The sequence below is a fragment of the Globicephala melas genome, chromosome 11 (genome assembly GCF_963455315.2).
Source record: "Globicephala melas chromosome 11, mGloMel1.2, whole genome shotgun sequence".
Classification (NCBI taxonomy): Eukaryota; Metazoa; Chordata; class Mammalia; order Artiodactyla; family Delphinidae; genus Globicephala; species Globicephala melas.
This window is the reverse complement of record NC_083324.2, coordinates 96,962,908-96,990,501: the sequence shown is the minus strand read 5'-3', so window position 1 is coordinate 96,990,501 and position 27,594 is coordinate 96,962,908. Positions and strand designations below refer to the sequence as shown.

At 40.4% G+C, this 27,594-nt stretch overlaps 1 protein-coding gene across 2 annotated transcripts; it reads right to left on the bottom strand.

Moving 5' to 3' along the window:
• Positions 1 to 10: 10 nt before the first annotated feature.
• EEF1E1 (eukaryotic translation elongation factor 1 epsilon 1) lies at positions 11 to 26,482 on the bottom strand. 2 transcript variants are annotated; one of them, XM_030881472.2, is made up of 4 exons: positions 26,347 to 26,482; positions 22,586 to 22,786; positions 16,529 to 16,624; positions 11 to 1,594 (listed from the first exon to the last, which is right to left on the bottom strand). In XM_030881472.2, the coding sequence occupies exons 1-4, from the start codon at positions 26,431 to 26,433 to the stop codon at positions 1,565 to 1,567; spliced, it is 414 nt and encodes a 137-aa protein (XP_030737332.1). In that variant the 5' UTR covers positions 26,434 to 26,482; the 3' UTR covers positions 11 to 1,564. The 2 variants fall into 2 exon arrangements, with proteins under 2 accessions (XP_030737332.1, XP_030737329.1); XM_030881469.2 differs by lacking the exon at positions 11 to 1,594 and adding an exon at positions 10,332 to 11,081.
• Positions 26,483 to 27,594: the final 1,112 nt, after the last annotated feature.

Below are 27,594 nucleotides of genomic sequence, written 5' to 3'. Positions count from 1 at the left end.
CTCACTGCGCCACCAGGGAAGCCCTGCCTCTTCCTTTTTAGACACCCCCTTCCTGGAATGTTTTCCTTGCCCCTTCTGCCTGTTCAATGAATTGAATCTACTTTATTTTTGTTGTATAATAAAGAACTTGGCTGATCCGTATCCCTGGTTCCTGGAAGATAACCTCTAAATCCTTGGAATTTCCCAAGTGAGGGGAGTGGCTTTGTTATTCTTGGTGGGCCGGAAGTTATGCTAAAGCGCTCACTCACGTGGGTCCCTGGATGGTTCCAGGATGGGGGCTGGCCATGCATGAAAGACCACCACGTGATTAAAGGGTTGAGGCTTTGAGCCATGTAATATCAGCTTGACTTCTGGCGAGGAGAGCGGGCTGGGGATTGAGTTCAGTCATTCAGGCAATGATACATCAACCATGTCTTCACAGTGCAACCCCAGTAAAAACCTTCCGGACAGCCCGGGTGACCTTCCCGGTTGGTAGCCGTACTTTAATGTGCCAAGAGGGTGAGGCAAACATGAGGACCCAGAAGCTTAGCGTTTGGGACCCTCCCAGACCTCACCCTACGCATCTATTCATTAGGCTGGTCTTGACTTGTATCATTTACAATAAAATTGTAATCGTAAGCACAGCACTTTCCTTAGCTCTGTGAGTCATTCTAGTGAATTATTGAACCTGAAAGGGTAAAGTGAGACCTCCTGACATTTGTAGACAGCTGGCCAGAAGCTCAGGTGGCCTGGGAACCACCAGAGCTGTGGAGCCTTCTGGAGTCTATGAGGTCTGGGCTAACTCCGGGAGTCAGTGTCAGAACTTGCTGCAATTGAACAAACACTTACGTGGCACTTATGACGGGCCAGCTAATGTTGTAAGTGCTCTGTACGTGCTGACCCAGCTAGGGCTCATGGCAGTCCTCTGAAGTTGGTAGCATTATTATTCTCCTCATTTGACAGGTGACGAGGCTGAGGCATAGAGAGGCTAAACGCCCAGCTGTTTGGGGCAGAAACAACCTGGTCCCTGCGTACGTGTTTAAGTGTAGGTGGTGGATAAAGAGAAAGTAGGGGAGGGTGATCTGGAGAGAAGGAAGAGGGAAGCCATACTACCTCTAACTGGCCTTTTCATTTCCTCATTCAAACACGTTTAACAAATATGGATTGAGCACTTTCTGTGTGCCAAGCGCAGTGCTAAGGGCTGGGATATAGCGCTGACCCAGCCTTTTCCTCCCCTCACGGAGGCGACATCTACCAGAGGGGACAATATTAAATCCCTATGCAATGACTTTCCTGCAATTCTGTTGCTTACAGCCTGTAGATACACGTTCCAGCTGTTTGATTGTTTTCTTCCGCCCAGTACTGCGTTGCGTTGTTCTCTGGGATGGTCAGGTCCAGAGTACACCTCTGTTTCTTTCTCCTCTTTTACACAAATCTTTCAACTGCAGCTCAGACAGCAAAGAGCAACTGAAAGAAAAGTTCCAGTGGCAGAGCCCTCCTGACAGATACCTTGGGCTGGGGTCCGGGCTGCTCTGTGTCCTTGCTCTTTGACCCGTGGAATCTCCCTGAAGGGCTTGTGTTATCTCTAGTTGTCTCTGGATTGATAAGACGTTTCCTGTATTATTTAAATAAAACTTTTATTGAGATAATTGTAGATTCTCATACAGTTGTAAGACATAATACAGAGATTCGTCATACACTTTGCCTGATTTCCCTCCACTGGTAACATTTTGTAAATGTGAATATCATAACCAAGATATTGACATTGATACAGTTCATCAATCTTATTTAGATTTCCCTAGTTTTACCTGTACTCATTGTGTGTGTGTATTATGTCCTATATAATTTTATCACATGTGTAGGTTTATGTACCTACCTGTGTTTATGTACCTACCTACCTGTGCTGACTATGTCAGCACAGTCAAGATATTGCACAGCTCCAGAGCCATAAAGACCCCCCTTGGCACCTTTTTGTAACCACACTTACCTTCCTCCCTGCCCTACGCCATCCCCTGGCAACCCATGATGTACCCTCCATTTCTAAATCGTTGTCATTTCAAAAACATCACCTAAATGGGATCATACACAAAGCACTTCTCCTGTTTTAAGAGTAGCTCTTCTCCCCTGCACAGCGCTCTATGCTTGATCCCTTTTTAGAGACTCTCAGTATCAGACACTTCTAAACCATGGAATGGTAAAGGGATTTTGCCAATTATTGTGCTTCTTGAGAGTTAAGGCATCTAAAACATGCAAATAATGCTAATTTAGAAGAAGTAAATTTCTGACTTCAGGGTAAATTATTTGCTAACTCCTTATTGAACCTTATAAAAGTTAGAAAATAAAAATAAAATGTGTATTTAATTACATGCCTCTTGAGAACAAAATTAAAACTCATTTCTTAGTATAAGCCCATGATGGATAAGCATAGCTGCGGGAGTGCGCTCCTAAATTTATTTTGCTTTTTATCAAATCCACTTCATGACATTTCCTCTGCATATTTTCTATTGGCGTTACTGTTTATCCTTTTCTGTCTAACCTTTTTTTTTTTTTTGCGGTACGCCGGCCTCTCACTGTTGTGGCCTCTCCCGTTGCGGAGCACAGGCTCCGGACGCGCAGGCTCAGCGGCCATGGCTCACGGGCCCAGCCGCTCCGCGGCATGTGGGATCTTCCCGGACCGGGGCACGAACCCGTGTCCCCTGCATCGGCAGGCAGACTCTCAACCACTGCCCCACCAGGGAAGCCCTGTCTAACCTATTTTTGAAGTGGGTTAAAAAATTAAAAATGGAAGAAACTGATGAAAATAAAGGAGGGGAAAAGATTAGACAGTTTTGGGGAGTAAAATACTCAATATTACTGTGTGTTAATCATATGAAGTTTTGGAAATGCCTCTGGCATGCTAAGCCCAGAGGCTGTGTGGTATGAAATAACGCGCTGGGTATTGGCATTGGCAGAGACTAGGCAACGACTTTACAGTCCTGGACTGATCCTTCTTGGACTGAATCCTGCTTGATGCTTCTTAGAGCTGCTTCCAGCGTAGCTCCATCACTTGGAGAACATGCAGTGCTTTCCCGCGAGAGCTGCTACAGAGAGAAACTCCTGGGACAGAGCCAACCAATCAGAACTCAGGATGCTCCATCACCAGGCTAGGCCCACCTCCAGAAAACTGGACTTAGCTACGCAAAAAGACAGGAGCAAGAGTTTTTGGATGAGCGCAGCTGCTCTGTGTCTGATCGTCACCCAAGCTTCGGACAGGTGTAGTATAACGGTTCTCATGGTGGGGTCACCACACCAGACCTCTTGAATCAGAAACTCCAACGGGGACCCAGCAATCTCTGTTTTGAGAAGCCTCAGGTGATTACCACTCATGCTCAAGTCTGAGAACCACTGCTTTCATGTAATGTCTGTCACACATGCCTCAAACTTCAGACAATGACAGTCAGCTCTACATTTCTTTCATCTAAGTCTCAGGGTTCAAGTCAAGTGCCGAACAGTCAGGAACTGGTAAGGTCAACCAGAGGGTGAAGCATTTCTAAGGGTTTTTAAGATAAGGGTGTGTGTGTATCTCTGTGTGTGTGTGTGTGTGTGTGTGTGTTGCAGGAGATTGGGAAAACTGGGGCAGTGGAGGAAGGATAACCCACGTTGCATGAACAGACTGGTTCATGGACTGCACCAAAGAAACTCTGGAATTTGTAATCAGATGGCTGGAAGTTTGTGGTCTTGGTCAAAGCAGGCCTGGGGCCTTGCTGTGTAGAGCGATGCTTTGTCAGGTTAGTTGTGTGGCTACTGTATTTCAAGCTTAACTTGGACAGACAGGCCTGCCAGGCACAAATTTCTCAAGCAGATGATGTTCGGGAAGGCAAAAATTATCCATGGCAAGACCGCGAGGACCGATGACCCTTAGCAGAAATGGCAAGCCAAGTCCGCAGGATCTCTAATACAACTGGCTAGCCCTAGGGACCCAGCCTCTCTGAAGTGGAACAGACAGCACAGATGAGCCATCAAATGAACTCGCCAGGCTGGAAGACATGTGACGCTTTCATTCTCCCCACAAAGAAACGAAAGTTTAAAAGATGAAAATATTCCTAAAGGAATCATGATAATGGAAGAAGAAACCCTTGAGACATAATAGCAAAAATGGCCAGCATTTCAAATTCTCCTGACTTCCTGTCTCCCTTCTTTTGGCCTCTCTCGTAAGTGAAAGATGAGTTTTGCTAGATAAGGTAGCAGTTGGAATTAGTTTTATTCATCGGCGGCAGGGAGAATAAAGGAAGAGCCTGCAGGAATATGGGCTCCAGCAACAAGTAATCATTATTACAAAATCAAATTCCCCATCTCATCTCTGATATGCCTGTATGTAACCCTGGAGCTGGGCTTCAGTGTTATAAATCCAGCATACAAGACATGGAGCAGATAGAGCCCCTTGTGTATCGAAAAGCTCTGGCCAGCAAGAGCGATATATGATAGCAAATTTCTCCCCACTGCTTTTTCAATAAAATTCACCCAGAGCTCCAGGAAGAGTTGGGAATGTAATTCAGCTTCAATAAATCAAGACTAAAATTAAGATGGCCAGATATGTAGCAGCCTACTCAGGTGTATGGAGAATTTCAAATTTAGTGCCCTGGTAATGGGTAGAAGCAGGTTATCTCATTATGGAGAGAAAGAAGAAATATCGCTCTCTGGAGCTAAAAAGCTAAATGCTCGAATCCACAAAACCACCACATCTCTGCCAAAGCTAGATTAATATTAAAGTTTGTGTAACATCTGACTTTTTTTTTTAAAGGAATGAAGTGAACTGATAGAAAAAAACATACATAAATGAAAAAGCTGTACTTCACAATCATTCTAATTTGACTCCTCGTCAAGGGTTGTGTATTTTATCTCTCGGTGTGATGTACGTGTACCTGATTGCAATAGAGTTCTATTCTTTCCTAACAATATCTCTGCTTAAATTTTTATCAACACGTCTTGAAGCTATGCTGGAAGGACTTTTAGCAGGGCTCTCACACGACGCACCAGCAGCGGGTGATCTGCCCATTCTCTCCACTCCTACCTTCCTACCTTGGTCCCTCCGGTAAACTTAATGTGCCCATTACAGACTGTGGTGACTACAGATTCAGGTTTAACTTGGGGGAGCCAATGGGGGACCTATATGCTTAACAGGGAGTAAGAATGAGCTTGCCCACACATCTGTTAAAAACCTCCATGCAGTAATGTTATGCTGAATCTGGATGGGGATGGAGGAGAGTTTAAGTTAGGTCACTTTTTCTACCATCTTGTGACGGAACTCCACAAATCACTTCGTGACATCTTGGATGCTTTGGGTATAAGTGGGCCGAAAGACAAATGGCCTTTTTTTTTTTTTAAATATTTATTTATTTGGCTGTGCTGGGTCTTAGTTGCGGCATGCATGCGGGACCTAGTTCCCTGACCAGGGATCGAACCCACACCCCCTGCACTGGAAGTGTGCAGTCTTAACCACTGGGCCACCAGGGAAGTCCCACAAATGGCGTTTTGATACTGCTTCCAGTTCTATTATTTCTATTTGGTTTGTTTACTTATTGATTTTTATTTTGGGGGCAGCGCCGTGGCTTGTGGGATCTTAGTTCCTCAACCAGGGATTGAACCCAGGCCCTCCACTGCAGTGTCCTAACTACTGGACCCTGGGGAATTCCCCTCTATTTGGTTTAAAACCATTATTTATTGTAATTAGTGGAAAATTTGTGGATCCTCGACTGAAGAATGATCCTTCCCTACTTGGAATTTTTGACCTGTTCTTGGAAGTTGCACAGGGTGTAGGGAGACAGGGCCAGTACCTAGTCACGGCCATCAAATCAAACCCCAGTGCATAAAATGGTGATGTCCTCCAGTTCTGCAGTTGTACAGTTCCCATTCACTCCAGCCGTGGTCTAACTGGGTGGTCAGCATGTGGGTTAGTCTCTGCCTCTGCCCTACCTCCTAGAGTAACATGAGATAATGTGAAGGTTGTAAAGTGTCTGGCACAGAGCCCAGACACAGTAGACACTCAGTAAATGGTATCTGATTATTTTTTTTTACTTTCAAAGAATGCTGAGCAGCTGGTTGCCTTCCCAAGGATGCTTTACCTGCTGTTTCAGGAATCTGTTTACAGACCATTGGATTGGAAACCCTATGAGGGCAAGTGTGTACCTGTGTTGTCCACAGGGCCTAGTCGACTGTCGACACACAGTAGGTGCTAAAGAAATATTTGAGGGCTATTTTTTAAAAAATTGAAGTGTAGTTGATTTACCATGTTGTGTTAGATTCTGGTGTACAACAAAGTGATTCAGTTATACATATATATATATTCTTTTTCATTATAGGTTATTACAAGATATTGAATGTAGAGGGATTATTAAATTTATTAATTTTTTTAAATTTTATTTTTGGCTGTATTGGGTCTTTGTTGCTGTGCGTGGGCTTTCTCTAGTTGTAGCGAGTGGGTTTCTCACTGCAGTGGCTTCTCTTGTTGAGAAGCATGGGCTCTAGGCACGCAGGCCCCAGTAGTTGTGGCACACGGGCCTTGTTGCTCCGCAGCATGTGGGATATTCCCAGACCAGGGCTCGAACCCATGTCCCCTGCATTGGCAGGCGGATTCTTAACCACTGCGCCACCAGGGACGCCCTAGAGGGATTATTGAATGATGAGTGCTCTAGGCTTCTGGGAATTACAGAAAGGAAATGGTGAAAAGGGGCATCTGCTTTTCAGAAGGAATGGCATACACTTTATTTTAGAGGAGTTTCGTTGATCTTTTAGGGAAAAAAGAAAAATAGCATGCGCCCTTTTTTCAATGGCTTGAAAGATGTGAGGACCAGAGATTTTTAAGCTGGTGAGTAATACAATGGATTCATGTTTTACCAAAATCACAAGATGGGTACTTCCCTGGCGGTCCAGTGGGTAAGACTCCGTGCTCCCAATGCAGAGGGCCCGGGTTCAATCCCTGATCAGGGAACTAGATCCTGCATGCTGCAACTAAGACTGGCGCAGCCAAAGTAAATAAACAACTAAATATTAAAACCACAAGATGCTCTGCCTAGTTATTTTATCTGATCTTGTTGAGCAGGTGCCTCAGAGATGGCCGGTGGGAAGAGGCTTATGGATTAGTTAAGAATTTGACTTTACAAAATTGTGGGTTATGATTCTACAATCTTCCATAGCAGTTTGTCCTTCACTGATCACTTTCTGTGTGCCAGGCACTGTGCTAGGTAATTTTTATACCTTCTTATTGCAAATTAAATGAGATCAGTCATCTTCACCTGTTTCATAAGAGGAATTTCACATGCAGTGACTTATCCAAGGTCTCGTAATTAATATACGGTAAGGCTAATGTATTTGACTCAAAAAGAAAGAAAGAAAGAGAGAGAGAGAGAGAGAGAGGGAGGGAGGGAGGGAGGGAGAGAGCGAGAAAGGAAGGAAGCAAGCAAGCAAGCAAGCAAGCTGCTTTAGGACTTCCTTTGCGGTCCAGTGGTTAAGACTCTGCGCTTCCAATGCAGGAGCGTGGGTTGGATCCCTGGTTGGGGAACTAAGATCCCACATGCCACGTGGTGCAACCAAAAACAACAGCAAAAGCCTGCTTTATTAAGCTATAATTCACATATCACAAAATTTACCCATTTAAAGTGTACGAGTCAGGCATTTTTAGTATATCCAGAATTGTGGAAACATCTAATTTATTCTCAAAGTTATGTACACTTTTGTTTTATCCAATGCCTACGGCAGCTTTTTCTAAGGTTGGCAAAAACGAATTTCACAAGTTGGTTAAGCAGAAGTTGCCAGGCACACTGGTGCTTACAGACTGAGTTTGAGCCAGACACTCGACTGAATCCCAACCCCTGGATACTGGCTGTGACCCGGGGAAGTTCCTTAACCAATCCGTGCCTCAGTTTCATTATCTGGCAAAAGGGGATAAGAATTAAAGGAGTGAATTCACTTAAAACACTTAGAGTGGTGCCGAACACATACTGAACGGTCAAGAAGTTTAGCTGTTAGCGCTGTTATTAAAAGTGCATTCACAGATCCTCATAACTCAGTACTGCAGGATCCTAAAATAGCTTGTGAACCTTGAAAACCGTGATCAGTGAAAAGTATTTATTCTATGGTATTCGAATTCTTTGCAAACTGATGATCCATGGAACGTCAACAATTTACTCACAAAAATTATTTTACAACTGGATTATTTAGCATTCAGAAAGTACTTTCCCACTTAAACACTACTTACCGTGATAGATAGCTAGCTGCCTACCTAGCTGTATCCTTTCTTCCTTCTTCCTCATTCATAGCACAAGTTTTGTTCTGGCTGGCAATGTGTGTGCTAAAGGACTCCACTTCTGGCCTTTCTCCCAGCTGGGATGGCCAAAGACATGTAAATAGATTTTGCTGAATAGGGCTTCCCGGAAAGGTCCTTCAAGTGGAAAGCAGCTAGATGCCTAATACCAACTGTGGACTGTCTTCTTTCACATAAGAAACAACCCAGTTTAATGTTATGTGGTTTTTCTGCTATACATCTGTACCTAATTGCAATTCACACTTACACTTTTCTTGGTTAGCTCAAAATGCACTTAATACTACATTCTTTCAACACACATCGAGCATTTACTGTTATGTGTCAGTTATTGTTTGGACAGCTGCGAAAAGACAGTCTCTGCTCCCAAGGAATTAAACATCTGGTGGAAGAGACTAGTGATCAAAAATAGCACAATGACGTCAGTGCCAGATGGGAGGCAGGGGGAGATGGGTTGGTCAGCGTGGACTTGACTTCCAGGACACGACAAAGTTGAATACTGAAGAGGTCATCAAGTGAGAAAGAAAGGGCATTTCAGGTAGAGAAGTACCTGACGGAAATGACCCAGGACGCCCCTCAGCCCTTCTAAGGGGAAACGAACTGTTTCGATTTAGACGCTGAGAACATCTAACCTTATCTAACCTTTGCCTACGGGAGCCAGGATTTTCTCTTTCTGCCACCCCTGCATCTTCCAAGATCATCCTGGCACGTAGTAGGTGATAACTATTGAAGCAATGATATGCTCTGCAATGAAGAACTGACTAGCAGATATAAGATTCACAAGCGGGACTTCCCTGGTAGTCCAGTGGTTAGGACATGGCGCTTTCACTGCCGTGGGCCCGGGTTCAATCCCTGGTCAGGGAACTAAGATCCAGCAAGCCACGGGGCGTGGCCAAAAAAAAAAAAAAGACTCACCATGTGGAAGTGGGAAGAGGATACATTTGGCAAAGAGGTATCCGGTATCCTCTGTCCCCCGCTTCCTCACAGCTGACCTACACTGAAGGAAAAGAGTGAAATGGCTGGAACAGAAGGACTGGCTAGCCCATCTCTTGCCTATCCTGTCTATCCTGCTTACCTCCCCGGTCCAGGGGAGACCAGAGAAGTGTTAGGGGAAGGGGTAATTTGCAGCAGTGGACTTTAAGGTGGAAGCCTTACAGCAGACCCAGCTGGGGCAGCGGCATGCATGAGAAGTCAGACTGGGCCTGCCTCTGTGGCACACGTACTAACTCCCAAGGGGAACTTGAGCCCTTTAGTCTCTGAACATGCAAATACAAGTCCAGAGTTTCTAATATAAAGGCTACTTTGTAAAAATTAAAAATGCTCCCAATAGCAATGAATTGTGAGATCCAATCCTGTAAAAATTGTCTTGATCTATTACAATATACTCAATACTCTTGGCCTATTAAATCTCTTGACTCTGTAACGTGAAGAACAAAAGCGGGAGTGGGGGGCCTCTTACAAAGAGAAACCTTTACTGACAGCCATGGGCTGTATGTTAGGCTTTTTCACGTATGTTTGTCCCCACAAATCCTCAACATTTAGAGTTATCTTTACTTTTACATTTTATTTTTATGTTTAGAGATTAGAAAATATGGTTAACTGATTTGTTTTAGGTCATGCATTCAGCTAGTATGTGATCAAAGCAGGACTGGGCCAAAGGGATGGACCCTTCCCAAGTCTCTGCTCTTTGCACTTGAGCTTTGAATTGTATTCTACTGAGACTCAGAGTCAGCACCAAAATGTTGCACAGCATTAACAGTGAAGTGTTCAAAGACAATTTTTCCTATTATTTGTAAGTATAAGCTCTTTAGCTCTCAATCATTGATTATTTATTTACTCAGCCACTACACTAAGAGTTATAAACTGTATAGGTTTGTTTTAATACAGTATGAGTCTTCGTTCTTTACACAGAATGTCAACAGCAGCCTTTCTATGTTGGTTTTTAGTTTAGAAAAATCTAGTAGTTATCAAGTCCGAAATTAGTGGGATAGTGGGAATTTCCCATTGCTTTTTAGCTACTGCATATTCCAATGAGCCCAAAGACAACAAAAGAATCATGAATTCGAGGGAATGTATTTTATTCCACTTCCCTCTAGGGCAGTGCAGTAGTTTCACCTCAATGAATACCGACAACAGGAAAGAAACAAACAAAAAAATGACTTTTTCAATTTTTCAACCACGTTTACTGGCTCACATAAATATTTGAAAACAAATCCATCTGTCTTCCCTTTTTTGTCTCCTTGGCACAATTTACCCTAGTTCTTAAAAAACAAACTACTATAAATATTCAGAAGGGGAAAATTAATTTATAAGATGAAAGAGGTCAATAAATAGCCAAATATTGTCAACCATCAGAATGACTATTTTTTTTAAGATTAAGCCACTGATTTGCAACTTTTATTAAAATAAATTTCATCTCTAAAAATAAGATAATTGATACCTTGATCTCAAGTTTTGACAGCACTTGAAGTTTTACATTAAAGAAACTGCAAAATTTCAACTAAAGAACAAATAAAATGTTGGGACACAAGTTTATACTTTAAAAATTCTACCAACTTCAATGAATAAAGAATGGCTGCCTATCAATTCATGTCAGTCCTCTGGTCCAGAATACACTTTCCATTTAAAATATCTTAATCACTCTTCTGTACAGCGCAGATGGCTTCTAGTGGGAATTAGTATACAGTCTGTTCTTGATGAAGACAACACTAGACAGATGTTGCCTGATGCCTGGATAATGCTGAATGTGACAAAACCAGCGAGACACGTTAAGATATTTCTCCTTTTCTTGAACTGTCAGGTCAACCTAAGTAGAGATTAAAAACACACACACAACACAGACATTACATAAGTGCAACTATTAATACCATTTGAGTAGGAGATAGAAATTTGGGGGAAAAAAACCCCACAGTTCTCAAAGCCAACATATTCAGATAGGAGTGAACCACTTCAGCCACTTGGACGAGCCCACCATTTGTTTAATGATTTCATGTTCAGTTCAAAACCAGATGTGCTTAGGGGCGAAATCTGAAGTTTTCAACAAATGAAAAATTTACATTAACACAGGACCTGGAGGACTAAAGTTTGTTTTTTTACTTTATTGTAAAGGAAAATAGAAGAAAGGAAGAGAATAGCTTCTGAGAGACTAAGACATGGTTCTTTCTCCGATACTTTTCGCAAACCTAAAATAAGAAAGGTTTATTGGCATCTAACATACTTAACAAGGGAATACAATGTAAACTCAAATACATACATATATATATATATATATATATATATTTGTAGATGGCTGGTGTATATGTATGTGTAGACAACTGCTTCTTTCTACTAAACTCTGGGGGAAATTTTTACTGAAGAAGACACTGACTCATTTAATGTTAGGGGGTTACTGCTTAATACAAGAAGGAAGGGCTGTTTCTGGGGTGTATGTCTCAGATGAACAACAGACCTTCTGAATTCTGTTTGCAATAAAGCTGCACTCAATCTTTAGAGGATGTAGTAGTTCACAGAATTTACTGTCAAGCTACAAGTATGCCCAGAGATTTGGTTAGGGAAAGATGCAATCAAAACAGTGGGTGCCTATCATTTCACTGGGCTCAGATCCCAAAGTAGGTGACTTGAAGCCTTTTCTTTGAGCCAAATCTTGGATTAGAATCATGAAGAGGTGTCAGGTAAGGAGAAGCCAGTAGGACGGCCACGGACCAGGTAAGATTAGTGTAGTTCCTTCTCCTGTTGTTAATTCATTTGTTTAACATATTGCAAGTCTCCCTAAAACTGACAAGGAATGTTCACGCACACCAAAAATCTCAGTCACCCTCACGTACTTCAAACCCATTGGCAGTCTGCTTGTTGGAAGGCACTTTTAGCGATGGATGCCCGATGGCTGTTCAGAATTTAGCATATACTTGTGCCTACAGGCAAACACTCTGCTAAGTCACCAGGTCAACAACACTGAAGGACAAATCACTCTGGTATCTAATAATTATTACAGAATGTAAAATATTATTAGCAATAAAATTAAAAGGTAGACATATAGCATTTTCTCAATAAATGTTTAATTGAACTTGTATTTTCATTTCACATTTACTATAATGCTGTCTAAAAAGAGAAAGTGATAGAAGTCATCCTGCCTTCCTTTTCTCCTTTATGACATTAGGATACAACTGTATCAACATCTGATCTTTTAACATCTTTGGTGTCAAATGTCTATCTCTGTTGGACCAGTTTCCTAGCAGGGGGGTCTCACTGCTACTGTTATGTAAAATTTAAGTTTCTGGTCTAAATCCTACACAGCAAGCTGCTGCAGCAAATTACAAAAATACACTCATCTTGTTTAAGGGGGTGGAGGGCTGCATCCAGTTACCAGAAACATGTGACTAGAACTGTTCACCTATAACATAGTTAGGCCATGGCAAGCAGATTAAAAAATTAACACAGTGGCGCAGTGGTTGAGAGTCCGCCTGCCGATGCGGGGGACACGGGTTCGTGCCCCTGGTCTGGGAAGATCCCACATGCCGCGGAGCGGCTGGGCCCGTGAGCCATGGCCGCTGAGCCTGCACGTCCGGAGCCTGTGCTCCGCAGCGGGAGAGGCCACGGCGGTGAGAGGCCCGCGCATCAAGAAAAAAAAAAAAAATTAACACAATAGTCAAGAAAATTGGTCAAGAAAGTCTTTTTTTTAGTGTAAAAGTTACTTTTTATTAAAAGAGAATTCATGGTTTCACATGTAAAGAATCATATTATTCCTAACTATCTTGTACTGTACATAGAAGGCACTTAAATAACAATTGCGGAATAAACCGAGTATCAGTCCATATTTCAAAAGGTAAAACACATTTTGTAAAAGAGCTAACTTTTTGTTCTTTTTCTAAATCTTTACCATAGGTGAACTTCACCACTGACTTCTAAAGAAAATACAAGATTTTTAAAAAGTTCAACTACTAGTAAACATAGCTGCAACTCTAACAGGAAATGGGGGTAAGTTTTCCTTCCTTCCTTCCTCCTTCCTTCCCTCCCTTCATACATAAATACATACATACATATTTACATACGTAAATAAAATTCAAAACCAACTTCAACAAACCTCTTTACTAACAGTTAAAGCAAAAAGTAGCAAGTATTACTGCAACTTGATTTCATGTCAGCTGTTGAAATACATGATGAATCCAATCTGACTGCTTACAAATTTGACTAATTTCAGAACTCTTTCATTCTAAAAAGTCTCTACTCAGCCATTTTGTGAGATGTTATTTTTCAGAATGAATTAAAATGCACCAAGAAAGCATTTCCAAACAATAAAGTACTGACGCTTGTTTGATCTACGTTCAAGTTGTTCACTCAGATTTTGACACAGGGAAAAAGGGCAGTGTCTATTTACTATTTACATTTCAGAACAGCATTTGGTGTCACCGGGCCTAGCATATGCTGCCACCAGGCCTATCACTGAAGATTTTAACAACAGTAACAAACTACAACACATGGCAAAATCGATATTCTCCAACTTAAAAATTTCACTTTTTTGGTCTCTAGTGTAAGGATTACAACAGACCCACAGCACAAAATAACTGTTATTCCAGGAACTTCTAAAGTTTCTTCTAACATTTCCTAATTTATTCCGATAATTTTTAACTAGATGATCTAGTTTAGACAATGTAAATTTGTTCATTTTCCCTCAGAACATTTTGCTAGAAATGCAGCACTTTTTCAGACGGATCAGGTTATGCTTAACCTTCTGGTTTAAACTTTGGAGCTTGCCCCTTGAGTCTGAGAAAATTATGACTGACCTCGCTTTGTTACCGCCACTACTTTTTTGGTAGACATTCTATTTCTGAACATACTGTAAACAGAAACAAACAAACAGAAAGATTTTACCCTCACCAAACTTACATTTTTTTAGAACTTTTGGGATGGGATCCCCATCAAATATTTTACTTAAAACTGGTTTTCCATCATTCCTTTCTAATTGACTATTTTTTTCTTCTTTTTTTTTTACAACAGGAAACACGATGCGATTGTTCTAGTTACCGTTTCCTGCTTCTTACTGGTCAGAATGCCAGCGAGTCTACAGTGGTGCTTGGCTCTTCTACCTAATCACTCCTTCTTATTTATACTGGCACTCTACAACTAGTCTGAACTTTAAAGCCAAACAGATAACATTCTTAGTCACTAATTTTCCATGAAGACATGTGAGAAACTCTTTGAGTGACCCATTCCAGACCAGGGTGAAATGCTGGTCTGCTACCTTTCCAACTGGCACCATGCTGCCCCTGGGACATTCTTTACGGCCTGCGTTCCTGGACTGTGCTGCAGCTCTTTTTACTTTTCCTTTCTTTCTAGAAGAATGACACCTCCACTGGTGCTCCGAACTTGGAAACAAATGTATCTCATTGATAACAATCTTATAGTCAAGCAGCACATATTTACAAAGGATTTTAATAATCTTGAGTAACAGCCTGTTCGTAGGGACTGCTATCTACTGAAGAAATCACTTTAAGAAAGCAATGAGTCACAGGGGTGATAATAAACGGCCACGGTAACTGGCAGTTTAACAAAGGAAGAACAATGTAATATTGCTCAGAGGGAATTAAGATGGACCAGATCTCAGAGTAATCAGCCACCGCTAAAATCGGGCTCACACTGAAACAAAACACAGCAGGACTACTTGATGCCATCAAGGTTCCCTGACTGCTGCTTTGTATACTGCGCTGATCGTGCTGACTACATATTAAGTATTTAATAACGTGAACAGGTAAATGAAGGAACGTATGAGGGCAAAAATAAATGCACTGCCATGGCAAACAAAGCGCTAGAACTGTCTGATGAACACAAGCAGGAAGCCTACTCTGCCCGAACTCAACACCTAGTAATCATTTTTTTTCTCACCTGGGTATATTTACACCTCACTCAACAGGAATGTCATTTAACACCGCAGGGCAACGCTGTCACAGCACAGGCCTCGTCTGTGAGGCCCGTTCCTTGAGAAGGTGTTTACTTCTCTGCCATAATCTGCCTGCATGTGGACCAGGGTGGGAGAGCTGCTTTGGTTATGGACTCATTTTACGAACCCAAAGGGACGGTGAACAGTGATTTACGTATCATTTCACTCAATTCTGTTTGGAAAACAATAAGCATGAGATACTCAATCATAATACTGTAATCACTAAATATAAAAAGGATATCCATGTCAAAATAGGGAATATAAATAGGCAGAGATCATTGAATATTGTTAACAGAAGCCTAGTTTTTTTTTAAGTTTTATTTTATTTACTTTTTTTGGCTGAGCTGCGTGGCTTATGGGATCTTAGTTCCCTGACCAGGGATTGAACCCGGACCACGGCAGTGAAAGCCTGGAATCCTAACCACTAGACCACCAGGGAACTCCCTGGAAGTCTAGTTTTCACACGCAGCATTGAATGAAACTCTTCTAACCTGCTTGAAAACCATACACCCTTGTGGGCACCTAGACTCACAGTGAAACAGCTTGGCAGCCAGTGCTACAAGTGCTGTGCATTAGGACCCTGTCCACTCTGCTGGCAAAGAAATTCCACACAAGCTCCCTCCTTCTCTGAGTATTTCCTTTCCCTATCGCATGACCTGTATAAGTCAGAGAGGGAAGAAAGTAAATATACACGTTGGTGTGCAAGAGTTACACTTCCTTGTCATCTTTTTTTAATTAGAGGGGAGAAATGCTCATCTTCTTAATGACAGCTTGTGTGTGATTTCTCCGATATAGCTCAGCCAGGAGATAGGACTGAAGGCACATATTTGGACTGACCAAGAGTTGGGGATTTGAGTTACACAAAGGGGATCTAGGCTGCATGGGGAAGAAAGTGTACAGGTTTGGAAAGAGGGAAGGAATCGAGTTACTTCGGATAATGATGGAACTAGGGAGTAAGATTAAGAGCTAGGGTAAGAGATGGCACAGAAGGTGCAGTACTGAAATCGAGGTGTAGAGCTGGAGCAGAAAGGGGATGGTGGGGTCCAGGTGAGGATGACAAGCGAGTACAAAGGGCGGCAAGAGAAGGAGCCCCAAAGGAAAACAGGAACAAGAACAGGAATCAAGCAGGTCAAGGAACAGGAAGCTCCTATGTGTGATGGATCCATGGAAGGAACATTTGCATAAGGTACCTTGTATAAAAATAATTCCTTTCACTTTCATGTGATAAGTTGAAAATTCAAACTTGATTTAAATTCAAGACAAAACAAATCATTCTGAACATCACAGACAAAAACACCAATAACTATTCAAATACTCACAATAAAGCGATGAAGTCCATAGTATAAGAGGATATCTGCTAATGTGAAGTTATATCCTGTAAGGTAGACTTTATCTTCAAGATATGAATTAAGATCCTAGGGAAAAAAAATTAAAAATATTAATTTAAAAAACAGTAATAATAAAGTTAACTATACATTTGACTTGAAACATTTAGAAGGCTATTAGAAAACACAATACTGACATTTAATTTAATAAATTTAATCTTTGACAATAGATTTGAATTCACTCAAAATCACAAATCACATAACAATCAACTCATTTTTAAAAATAAGGTAAATATTATTAGCCTTATTTTAAAGAAATAAGAAAACATTAGAAAATGATATTCACAGCCATCTCTGATCCTTTCAAAGACTCCAATTTTTTTGCGGGGGAGCATTTTGTAAATCATGCTCATGTTGGATTTATTTTTTCCATTAAAATATAAAAAGCTCCTCAACAATTCCTATTTTTTAAAAAAATTTATTTTATTTATTTATTTTTGGCTGCGTTGGGTCTTCACTGCTTCGTGCGGGCTTTCTCTAGTTGCGGTGTGTGGGCTTCTCATTGAGGTTGCGGAGCACGGGCTCTAGGCACGCCGGCTTCAGTAGTTGTGGCACACGGGCTCAGTAGTTGTGGCTCACGGGCTCTAGAGCGCAGGCTCAGTAGTTGTGGCGCGTGGGCTTAGTTGCTCTGTGGCATGTGGGATCTTCCCAGACCAGGGCTCAAACCTGTGTCCCCTGCATCGGCAGGTGGATTCTTAACCACCGTGCCACCAGGGAAGCCCAACAATTCCTATGTTTTAAGAGAATTATAATTTATTATAATTATAATAACTATAATATAATTATTAATTACAATAAGTATAATCAATATCAATTATATTAATTAATATATCAATGCTATTAATTATAATATTGATCATATTAATTTATTAATATTAATTAATGTTGTTAATAATTATTGTAATTATTGTTGCATTTTAATATATATTTTTAACTTTTAATTGAGGTAAATACATGTAACATGTAAAATTAATCAAATTTTAATTTACCACCGTAACCATTTTTAGGTGCATAATGCAGTAAGTGTTAAGGGTATTCACACTGTGGTGCAATCAATTTTCAGAATATTTTCATCTCAGAAAACTAAAGCTCTGTACTTATTAAACAACTCCCCCTTTCCCTCATCCCCCAGGCCCTGGCAATCACCATTCTGCTTTCTGTTTCTATGGATTTGACTATTTTATACGTTGTATATAAGTAGAATCATATACTATTTGTCCTTTTGTGTCTGGCTTATTTCACTGAGCATGATATCCTCAAGGTTCATCCATGTTGTAAAATGTGTCAGAATTTCCTTAAGGCTGAATAACATTCCACTGTATGTATAGACCACATTTTATTCATCCATTCATCTGTCAGCAGACACTTGGGTTGATTCCACCTAACTGCTACTGTGAATAACACTGGCATGAACATGGGTGTACAAATATCTCTTTGAGACCTAGTGTGAATTCTTTTGGGTATATTTCCGCAAGTGGAATTATTGGATCATACGGTAAATATGATTTTATTTTAACTCTTTTGATGAATCGCCATACTGTTTTTCATAGCAGCTGCACCATTTTACATTCCCACCAACAGTGTACAAGTTTTCCAATTTCTGCACATCCTCACCAATACTTGCTATTTTGGTGTTTATTTTTGGTAGTAGTCAACCTAATGGATATGAGGTGGTGTCTCATTGTGGTTTTGATTTACATTTCCCTAATGATTAGTGATGTTGAGCATCTTTTCATATGCTTATTAGCTTCGTATATCTTCTCTGGAGAAATGTCTACCTGAGTCCTTTGTTCATTTTTAACTGGGTTCTTATTTGTTGTTGAGTTGTAGTTCTTTATATATTCTGGATATTACCAGATATACGATTTGCAAATATTTCTCTCCCATTCCATGGGTTGCCTTTTCACTCTGTTGATTTTTTCTACTGATGCAAAGAAGCCTCACATTTTGATGAAGGCCAATTTATCTATTTTTACTTTTGATGCCTGTGCTTTTGGTGTTATACCCAAGAAATCGGTGCCAAATCAAATGACCTGAAGCCTTCCCCCCAGGTTTTCTTCTAAGAGTTCTACAGTTTTTGGTCTTATGTTTAGGACTTGGATCCACTTTGAGTTAATTTTTAAATATTGTGTAAGGTAAGAGTCCAGTTTCGTTCTTTTGCAGTTGGATATCTAGTTTTTCTAACACCCTAAAGACTCCAATTTTAAACACCATTTAAAGCTACAGAAAGATCTTTGTCATTTGTTCCTCAGACAATGACCATCAATTTTTAAAAGGTTAAGCACTGAGCTCCCTAAACAGCTCAGAGGCACTTTTGAAGGAAAAAAAAATTTAAGTACATGTTAAAAAATTAAATAAAAAATTTAAAGGATCCTAATCTAAATCAGAAGTATTATCTGATAGATGAGCATAAATAAAATCAATTAGTTTCCTGAGAAAAGAAAAAATCTAGACAAAAGAAAATATATTATATACATATTTTTGGTCCCTCTCGAAATTAACATGTAGTTTAACAGCACAGGAATTTACATTAAATTACATTCACATGAAAGGAGACAAAAGATTCATCTCACCTTCAGAGAAAGATTTATAAATATCAGATATTCTCACAGGCTCCTCTAAAGACTAGTTATAAAACACTGCCCCAGAGGTCAACAGCATTCATTCTAGAAAAATTTCTTAATCTGTAGAGAGAGAAGTCTGTTTTGATATTCAAATCATATGCCAAATGCTTGGCACATAGTGGTTCAGTAATCAGTAAATGTTTGCTGAATTGAATCTGATCTCTTTGAGTTTGCCCATGCCTTCACTTAAAGACAGTAATTTTCAAGACGGTATTTGAATATGGGACTGTTTGGGGTGGTACAGATGATGACATAAAGGAACACGGACATAAACAGGGAAGCAAATGCATAAGAATCAAAATAAAATTGGGTAAAGAGGGTAAAATACACTGGTATATTACAGGCTACCACTTAAATTCTATAATAATCTGCTTAATGGAGATGGTTTTTCTTCAAATGTCTTCAAATGAAACAAGTTTAATAAAGCATAAGAATAAAATAAATATATCTACAATTAATGTTAAGCATTTTTAAAAAGGTCTGAAACAATAATTCAACACTGCTTTGTATAGTATATATATTCTTAAAATAGAATCCATATCTATATTTTAGTTATAAAGACTCTTTTAAGGTTATACTCTTTAGTTATAAAGACTTTGAAATGGAGTTTCAAAAACTATGAATAGGTAATATCTTTCTGATTAGTGATCTAAATCAAAATTTTCAGAAATTAAATTCTGATTTTTCAGAAATTCAGAAATTTTTCAGAAATTGAATTCTGAAATTCAAAACAGAATTTCACACATTCAAAATATTCAGGGAACAGAACTAATGTCTGATGTTCATTACATTTTTTTTAAACAAGTCTTTCTGATGCCATTGCCAAACTTTAAAAAATATTTCCCTCTATAGAGTTCCACCTGATTTTTCTTTTTCCTCTTAATTACCTATTATTAAACCTTCTAATAATATTGAAAAAGCAGTATAATAAACAACTATATATCCTCCATCTAGATCCAAATGTTAGTGTATCATAATGCCTGCTTTCTGAAATTACACCTTAATTATGAGCCATTGTGGTTTTAACTCTGAAATGGAACTTTTGCAAGTAAATGAAATCCTTTCACAATATCCTTAGTAGGAAAATTTTAAAAAATAAGTAATAAAAACGGAAATAGCCCAGTATGAAAACAGGCCAAGAATACATGTAAGCAAATTTTTAAAAATAATGAAGATGCTCATAAGCATTATGAAAACAATGCCACGGCATTAACAACGTCAAGGAAAAAAGTGCAAAGTAAACAGAGATCACTTTTTGGTTTGTTCTGGTTATGAAACTGGGGTGGTAAAGAAGGAAAAGGGGTAACATCCAGGGCAGCAAGGGTTTTGTGGAAGAAGCCACTGTCAATACACTTTTCTGGAAGGCAGAGGAGCAACATAGCCTTAGACATATACAGCTTTGGCCCAACCACTTCCCTTGTAGGGATTTGCCTAAGGAAACCAACGGGAATGTGTGAAAATATTCAGCAACAATCCAACACTACATGAGGACAGACTAAATCTTGGCACAGCTATGTGACAGAGTACTAACAGGTTATCAGAGACCGTATAAGCGAGTATTTACGGACTTGAAAAGATGCTCCCAACATACTGTCAGTGAACAAAAAAAAACAAGTTACAGTGTCCAAGAGTGGCCCGTTTTTAAAATACAACACACATATATATATGAGAAAAGAAAAAGCATGTGAAGAACACGAAAGGGAGTCAACAATCCACTACCTGAGGACCAAACATAAGTGTTGCTAACAGTTCTCGCTCGATGGTGGGACTACAAATGTTTGAAATTTCTCTTATTTGCTTACTTATATTTCTTAAAGTTCTACAACGGATACTGCCTTTAAAATAAAAACACTATCACGAAATAGCAAAAAGCAAAGTAAAACAGTAAACCACCCTTTCTCATCTAGCCCCAAATCACACACACATCTGTCTCCCCCACTGGTCTGAGTTCTGTAAGGGCAGGGGCTGTGCCTAGTGGGTCACTGTATCATCAGCCCCTAGGACCGTATCCTACTCATCACTGTAGGGACAGATGAGCAAACAGTGGCAGAGCAAGGGCGACCACCCAAATCATCCAGTGCCTTGTACATTTCAAAGATGGTCATATCGCCAGCTGGATTCTCCCAGTTGAGATTTCAGATAATAATACTGACATATCCCAGACACAATGTTTTATACTTCTAAGCTCCTAATACCAAATCTCTGAATACGACTTTTGAACTTACACACCCAATTTCAATGAAATACTTAAGAATTAAATACTTTACTACTAATGCTTTCTTTTGGAAAACTGTAAGAGAGAGTTGTATTTACTTCTTATTTGCCTGAAAGCTCCCATTCACTTAGAGGGAAGACATGCTTGCTTCCCTTTGGGAGCGCTGCCACTCGTGGATATTAAAAAAGAGTAGTTGATCAGGACAGACCTATAAACGAAAGAGACCTGAAATTTATTTTCTACCAGTTCTATTGATGGTATCTGTCAGGAATACAGTTTAAACCATTTCTCCCAGAATGACAGATGAAAAACTTTCAGTACCATAAGATCTTCTTGTACAACTTATATCACCAATTTATATTACAATTGGAATAAAATTAGGAAACAGAAGGGATTCCTACAATGACATGTGGTTGTCTGGGTGATCTCTAAGGTTCCTTCAAATTTTAAGCTTAAAAACAAACAAAAAAAACAAAACAATGCTTTATTTTTATATAATTAACAAAAATAATTTTATTTATAAAGATTTTTTATTCTTAGTGATTCTGGAGCCATATTTGGTTTATATTTTATATCAATAGATTCTTTAATTCTAACTTGACCTCTTTAGAAAGAAAATACAAATCCCAAAGCAATCAGTCTCAAAGGCGGGAAATGTGGCCTTTCTCAGATCAAATGGACAGATTTTTACAAACTACAACCCCCAAAACTTTGATTCCCCCTTGGCTTTAAGAAAGTACTTTACTGGTTAGGGAATCAGGACTGCAGAGTGGGGGAAATGAATATCAAGCCATCACATTAAAAAATCATACAAAGCTATTATTATTAACTATGATTAGTGCTGCAAAGGAAAAGCACAGGGTGCTGTGTTAGGAAAGAAAATCACTGAGAACAAGGAAGTGCATCTGTCTGAGAGAGAGTAGCCAAGGACGAGCTGAGGAAGGGGTATGTGAGCTGAGGGGCTGGTAGAGGCTGTTCCAGGCAAGGAGGTACCTAAGTAACAAGGTGCTCCTTGTTAGTTTGTACAGACTAACATGAGGCAGAAGGAAACAAGTAAAGAAAGCCAACAACTTCAGTTACTGAATCTCAGGGAAGAGACATCCTGTTATTAAGAGTTCACACATTTCAGCCTATAAAGAGACGTGGCGATACCTTCAGAACAGTGCGGATGTCGTCTTTACTGGAGTGTCCATCTACTTGAGTTACCCTGTATTCTAACCACTGTTGAACCACTGCTTTTTCCTCTGCGGTGCTCCCCAGCAAATATTCCTTGTTGGCCTGCTGGACTAGGTGAGCTGCTATGGTAGTCAATCCCGTTAGACTTGGACCATTGTTCGTCTGAAGAACTGGAATCTTAAAAAGAAAAAAAATTCTTCAGATAAATTTTAAAAACAAATACCATCACGACTGTAAGTTCTAAGTAATCGCTAATTCCCAAACTGTCTTTTCAAATACCCTTAAGATATTAAATTACCTACAAATGAGTCAGGAAAATAAGAGTTACATAATTGACATTTGATAATAGATGCTTGATGCTATGAAACTGGTAATAACATTGCAAAAATTAGTAATGATGCTTCTGCATAATTTATAACTACATATGTACAAAAAGAGAAAATGGAAATCCTAATAATATCACATTAATTTTGATCAAGATTACCCATACCTTATTTAGCAAGGTGAATGAACATGCTTAAATAAACCCAACTTCTGTAATAACAAAAGTAAGAAACAGTTATAGTGAACACTGAATTCATGTTGATACAGCTAGAACCACCAAATGAGTTCTATCCTGGTTTAAGTGATATGTGATCTAATATAGTTATCTCATTAACTAGGTGTGGACTGCGATGGTGATTTCCTTGCCATGGATTGCATATTCATCAATTTTGGCGTCATTTAGAGTGAGGTCACTGATTATAAAAGTCTAATAATAAAGTATGGGCTTCAGGTAATCACCTGAAAAACAATCCTACTTTCTAAGTTTCCCCTACTGTAACAGCAATCCGAAGGCTCAGATTATAAGAAATTGCTAATTAATTTAATTGTTCTTGATGCGCAACTAAGCGAAGCATTTTGAGAAATTTAAAAGAAAATGGAAAGTATCACCAATGGGGAGACTGATCAATTATAAACAAGTATACAATCTAAAGGACCTCAGGAAACCAAAAGAGAATATTTCCCCTGGAAGACGGCTGCTCTCTTCAGCCATCTGTTCAGTTCAAATAGCATACTGAACTCGGATAGCGATTTTCACTGTTGAGGGCCCTTTCACACTTACATCTAGGTCAATAAGACCATGTGAAGTATACGGGGAGATTAACATTTTATGGATACAGATTCAAAGGTTACCTCCTAAACGGTAAAGGAGGCAACCAGAGGTAGTCTCAGCTTTCCACTTCCTCACCAGTTACTTTCCATTCATTACTTAGCTCCTTGAACTTTGACTTTTGCCTTCACCCTCAAATGAAACCATTACTTCTAAGATCACCAATAACCTCCTTTAAAAAAACGCATTAAAAGAAAACAATAGCAACTCACTGGGGATGCTGCCAGTGTTCCATTCCTTGACTGTGTTTGTGTGCATTTTATGGCAGGTAACTCACTGAGATGCGTGTGCTTTTAGGTAGGGGAAGGAAGGAAGGGAGGGAGGGAGGGAGGGAGGGAGGGAGGAAGGGAGGGAGGGAGGAAGGGTGGAAGGAAGGAAGGAAGGGGGAGAGAGAGAGGGGGTGGGGGGAGGAGGGGAAGGAGGGAAGGAGGGAGGAAAGAAAGGAAGGAAGGGAGGGAGAAAAAAAAGAGAGGGAGAGGGAGAAAGGGAGAAAAGAGAGAAAGAAAGAGGAAAGAAAAGGACTCACAACTGCTGACTGTGGGGGTAAAATGACAATTCTAGAAAACTATTTTGAAAAACAAATTATCCACAATCCCATCACAGGAACTCAAAAAATTTCTGGTTACTTTCTCATCTAATCATTATATCTCTTAAGACAGGTAAGTAATTTCCTCCTTAGTTTACAGATAAAGAACCAAGGTCACCAGGTTTGTAACGGCAGAGTCAGGGTTTCAGTAAAGTACATTTGGCTGGAAAGTTCATTCTCCTTCCTTTACGCAGCCTAAGTAGACAAACCTCATGCAGCTGCAGTCACGGGACACACACCACTTCACATTCACCTTAAGGTTCCATGGTCTTCAAAGTGATCACTTTCAATGGCTACATAAATAATGTTCCCATGTGCTGATGTACATAATTTAATAACCACTCTCCTAGAGCTGGATTCCTGGATTGTTTTCAAATTTTTATTATCGATAATATTGCAGCGATGCCTTATCACTGGCTATTGCTGTCAGTTGTCTTCCCCCCAAAATGAATAAATCTTACCATATATCCTCATCCCTTTCCCCAAACACATCAACGAAAACCTTCAATAGCTGTCCTCTGCTTTAAAAAAAAGAAAGAAAAAGGAGAACAAAGGTTTAATTAAAATAAAATAAGAAACCACACTCTGAACTCCACAGCCCTCACAACTGGGCCTCGAACTACAACTCTGGATTTACTTTGCATTGCACCATCCACCGTATTGCTCTACTTGTTACCCCCAATTACCCAATCTTTCGTAATTTACTGGTCTTACACACTTTAAACACCAGCTTTTCACATAGTTTACAAACTCATTTTTAGAGTCAGGATTAACTTTCTCTTCCACCTCCTCAACAACGCTCTCCTCCATTTAGCAGCTCTGCTGTTCTGATTAACATGAACTGTCGATGACTACTTCTCATACTGGATCATAAGCTCTCTGAAGGCAAGACTCATGTTTGGCAACATCCCCGAAAAACAGAAACCAAACCAGGGAGTAGGGGCAGAAGGGGAGGAATCAGCAGGAGTACAGAGGCAAAAGCACAAGCTGGCCACTCGGCCACTCTGGCTCCAGTGCCTACTCTGCACCCATCAGTGGGCTGGTCTCAGGCAAGTCATGTTATCCTTTCCAGACTTCAATCTAACTGACGTGTAAAAACTATAATACGACTGCTCTGGAGACAAGATTTTAAGATGGACCAAATGAGGAACAGAAAAAGTCACAACAAAAACCAAGTATCATCTAGAAAAAAATCTCAAAGGGGCAAAAAACGTACATAATCCAAAGTTGTCTTCCTACATTTTCCTCTGATACATTGATTCCTCCACCGCAACCACCCACCTAATAAAACACAACGTCCTTCAAAGCCCTCAGAAATCTGAGTCCCTACACCCCACCAGGCAATCTCCAACCGCGGAACTTCCCCCCTCGATCTCTGCACGCTGCACACTGAACTTGACCTCACAAGGCCTCAGAAAAACCGAATCTCCCAGATTGCGCCAGGACTCACTACGTGATCTCTCATACGTCTACGCTGCAATGCAGCACTTTTCAGTACTGTAACTAACACAGCTGCAATGCTTGTCCACCTAGCTAAAAATCAAGCTTCCTGAGGGGAGGGACATGTCCGCCTCGACCACCTCCGTATCCCCCAGCCTAACACGGTGTACTCGGCACGCCGTTTGCTCTCCGCAGTCGCTGCGTAATTCTGAATGAAAAGTACTGTTACAGCAAATGCTGTCACTGAACGCACACGCGGGGCCTCCAACTCGGTCTACCCGAGGGCTCTCTGAGGACCCCCTTGCTTTCCCAGAATGGGATGATGATGACAACTTCGCGGGAGGAAAAGTTCAGGCCAAGCCCGAGAGGAGCAGGTGCCCCCTCCTCCCTCCGGGAGCCAGGGCCGAAGGAGGAGAGCCGGCGGCGCAGACACGTTGTGGTGAGAAGACGCGCGGCATCCTCGCTCCGCCGCCTCCGCCCGCCGGCCCGGTCCCACCCCGGCTCAGCAGGCCGCGCTCCCGTCCACCTCTCCCCCTCCGCGCTGCCTCAGCTTCTCACCTGACGCTCGCCCTGAGCGCTGTACTTGTTCCCTTTACTGAGCCCCAGACACTTCTCCAGCAGCGTCAACTCAGCGGCCGCCGCCATCTTCCGGCCGAGCTCTCGGCAGGGGCGGGACTAGGTCAGCAAGGGTCTCCTGCATTGGCTGAGAGGGACGTTCTACTCTCACAAACGTCAGCGGCTACTGGCTGAACGGAGGGGGCGTGGAAGGTGCGCCTGTGCGCAGAGGCGGGGCTAAGTGAGGGGCGGAGCCGAAGGCGGGTCGTGGGTGGTGTGACAGCTGGAGAAGGAACTAGCAAACCTCAGGACTCCAGCTCAGGGCTAGCAGTAGAATTCTGAATTTAAAGATTATCAAAGAATACTGGGTGTGTTAGATAGTGTCAAGTAATTTGTATAGCCCATTCAGCCATTACTAGTTTTAATGATCTTTATTTGCAATACCAAAAGATATAATAGCGATATAATTTATGTAGATATATTTATGTGTTTTATGTATATTTATGTTTAATTTGTGTGTGATAGTGATACAATTTATGTAGCTTTTGGTATATAAATAAACAATGCACAAAACGCTTTCTCCCTAAGATATTCTAACATCTTCAAAGTATAAAATGGGGAGTATATGTTGAACTTAGAATATTTCCAAAAGTTTTATGAAAAATGATTTCCACATTGAAGAATGAAAAAACAACGTGTGTATTAGTCTGAGAGAAATGGAAAGGAAACACAAGGTAGTTCATCACTAAGTCAGAGATATAGTTTAGTGGGGAATGCTGTCACTGTGTGACACCTTCCCTACCCTAAAATACTTAAAGAGTTAATTATGGCAGCAGACATAAATGTAAAGAAAAGAAAATTTGGCCAAGTCGACATAAACAAAAGACAAAGGATATTCCAGTATAAGTGGATTATTGTGCATTAATTATCTGTTTATTTTCCTTATACAGAGAGTTGAATAACTATTTCACTCCTTCCAGAAAGGCCAGTCCTCTGAGAGAATTCACTCATCTATTTACACGTTTTGCTTGCAATAAAATATTTTAAAACAATCTGTACAGTTATCTAATTCCAATAGGCATTATATTTAAGATAAGCCTTGACCTAAATCACCTAACCTGAGATTTGATTTGAATTCCAGTATAAAGTATCAGAAAAGACATGCACCCAATGGTAAAAGTGATAACTCTGGGAGAGTAAGATTGGATATATGGGTGGAATATCACTTTTTAATTTATGCACTTCGATTTG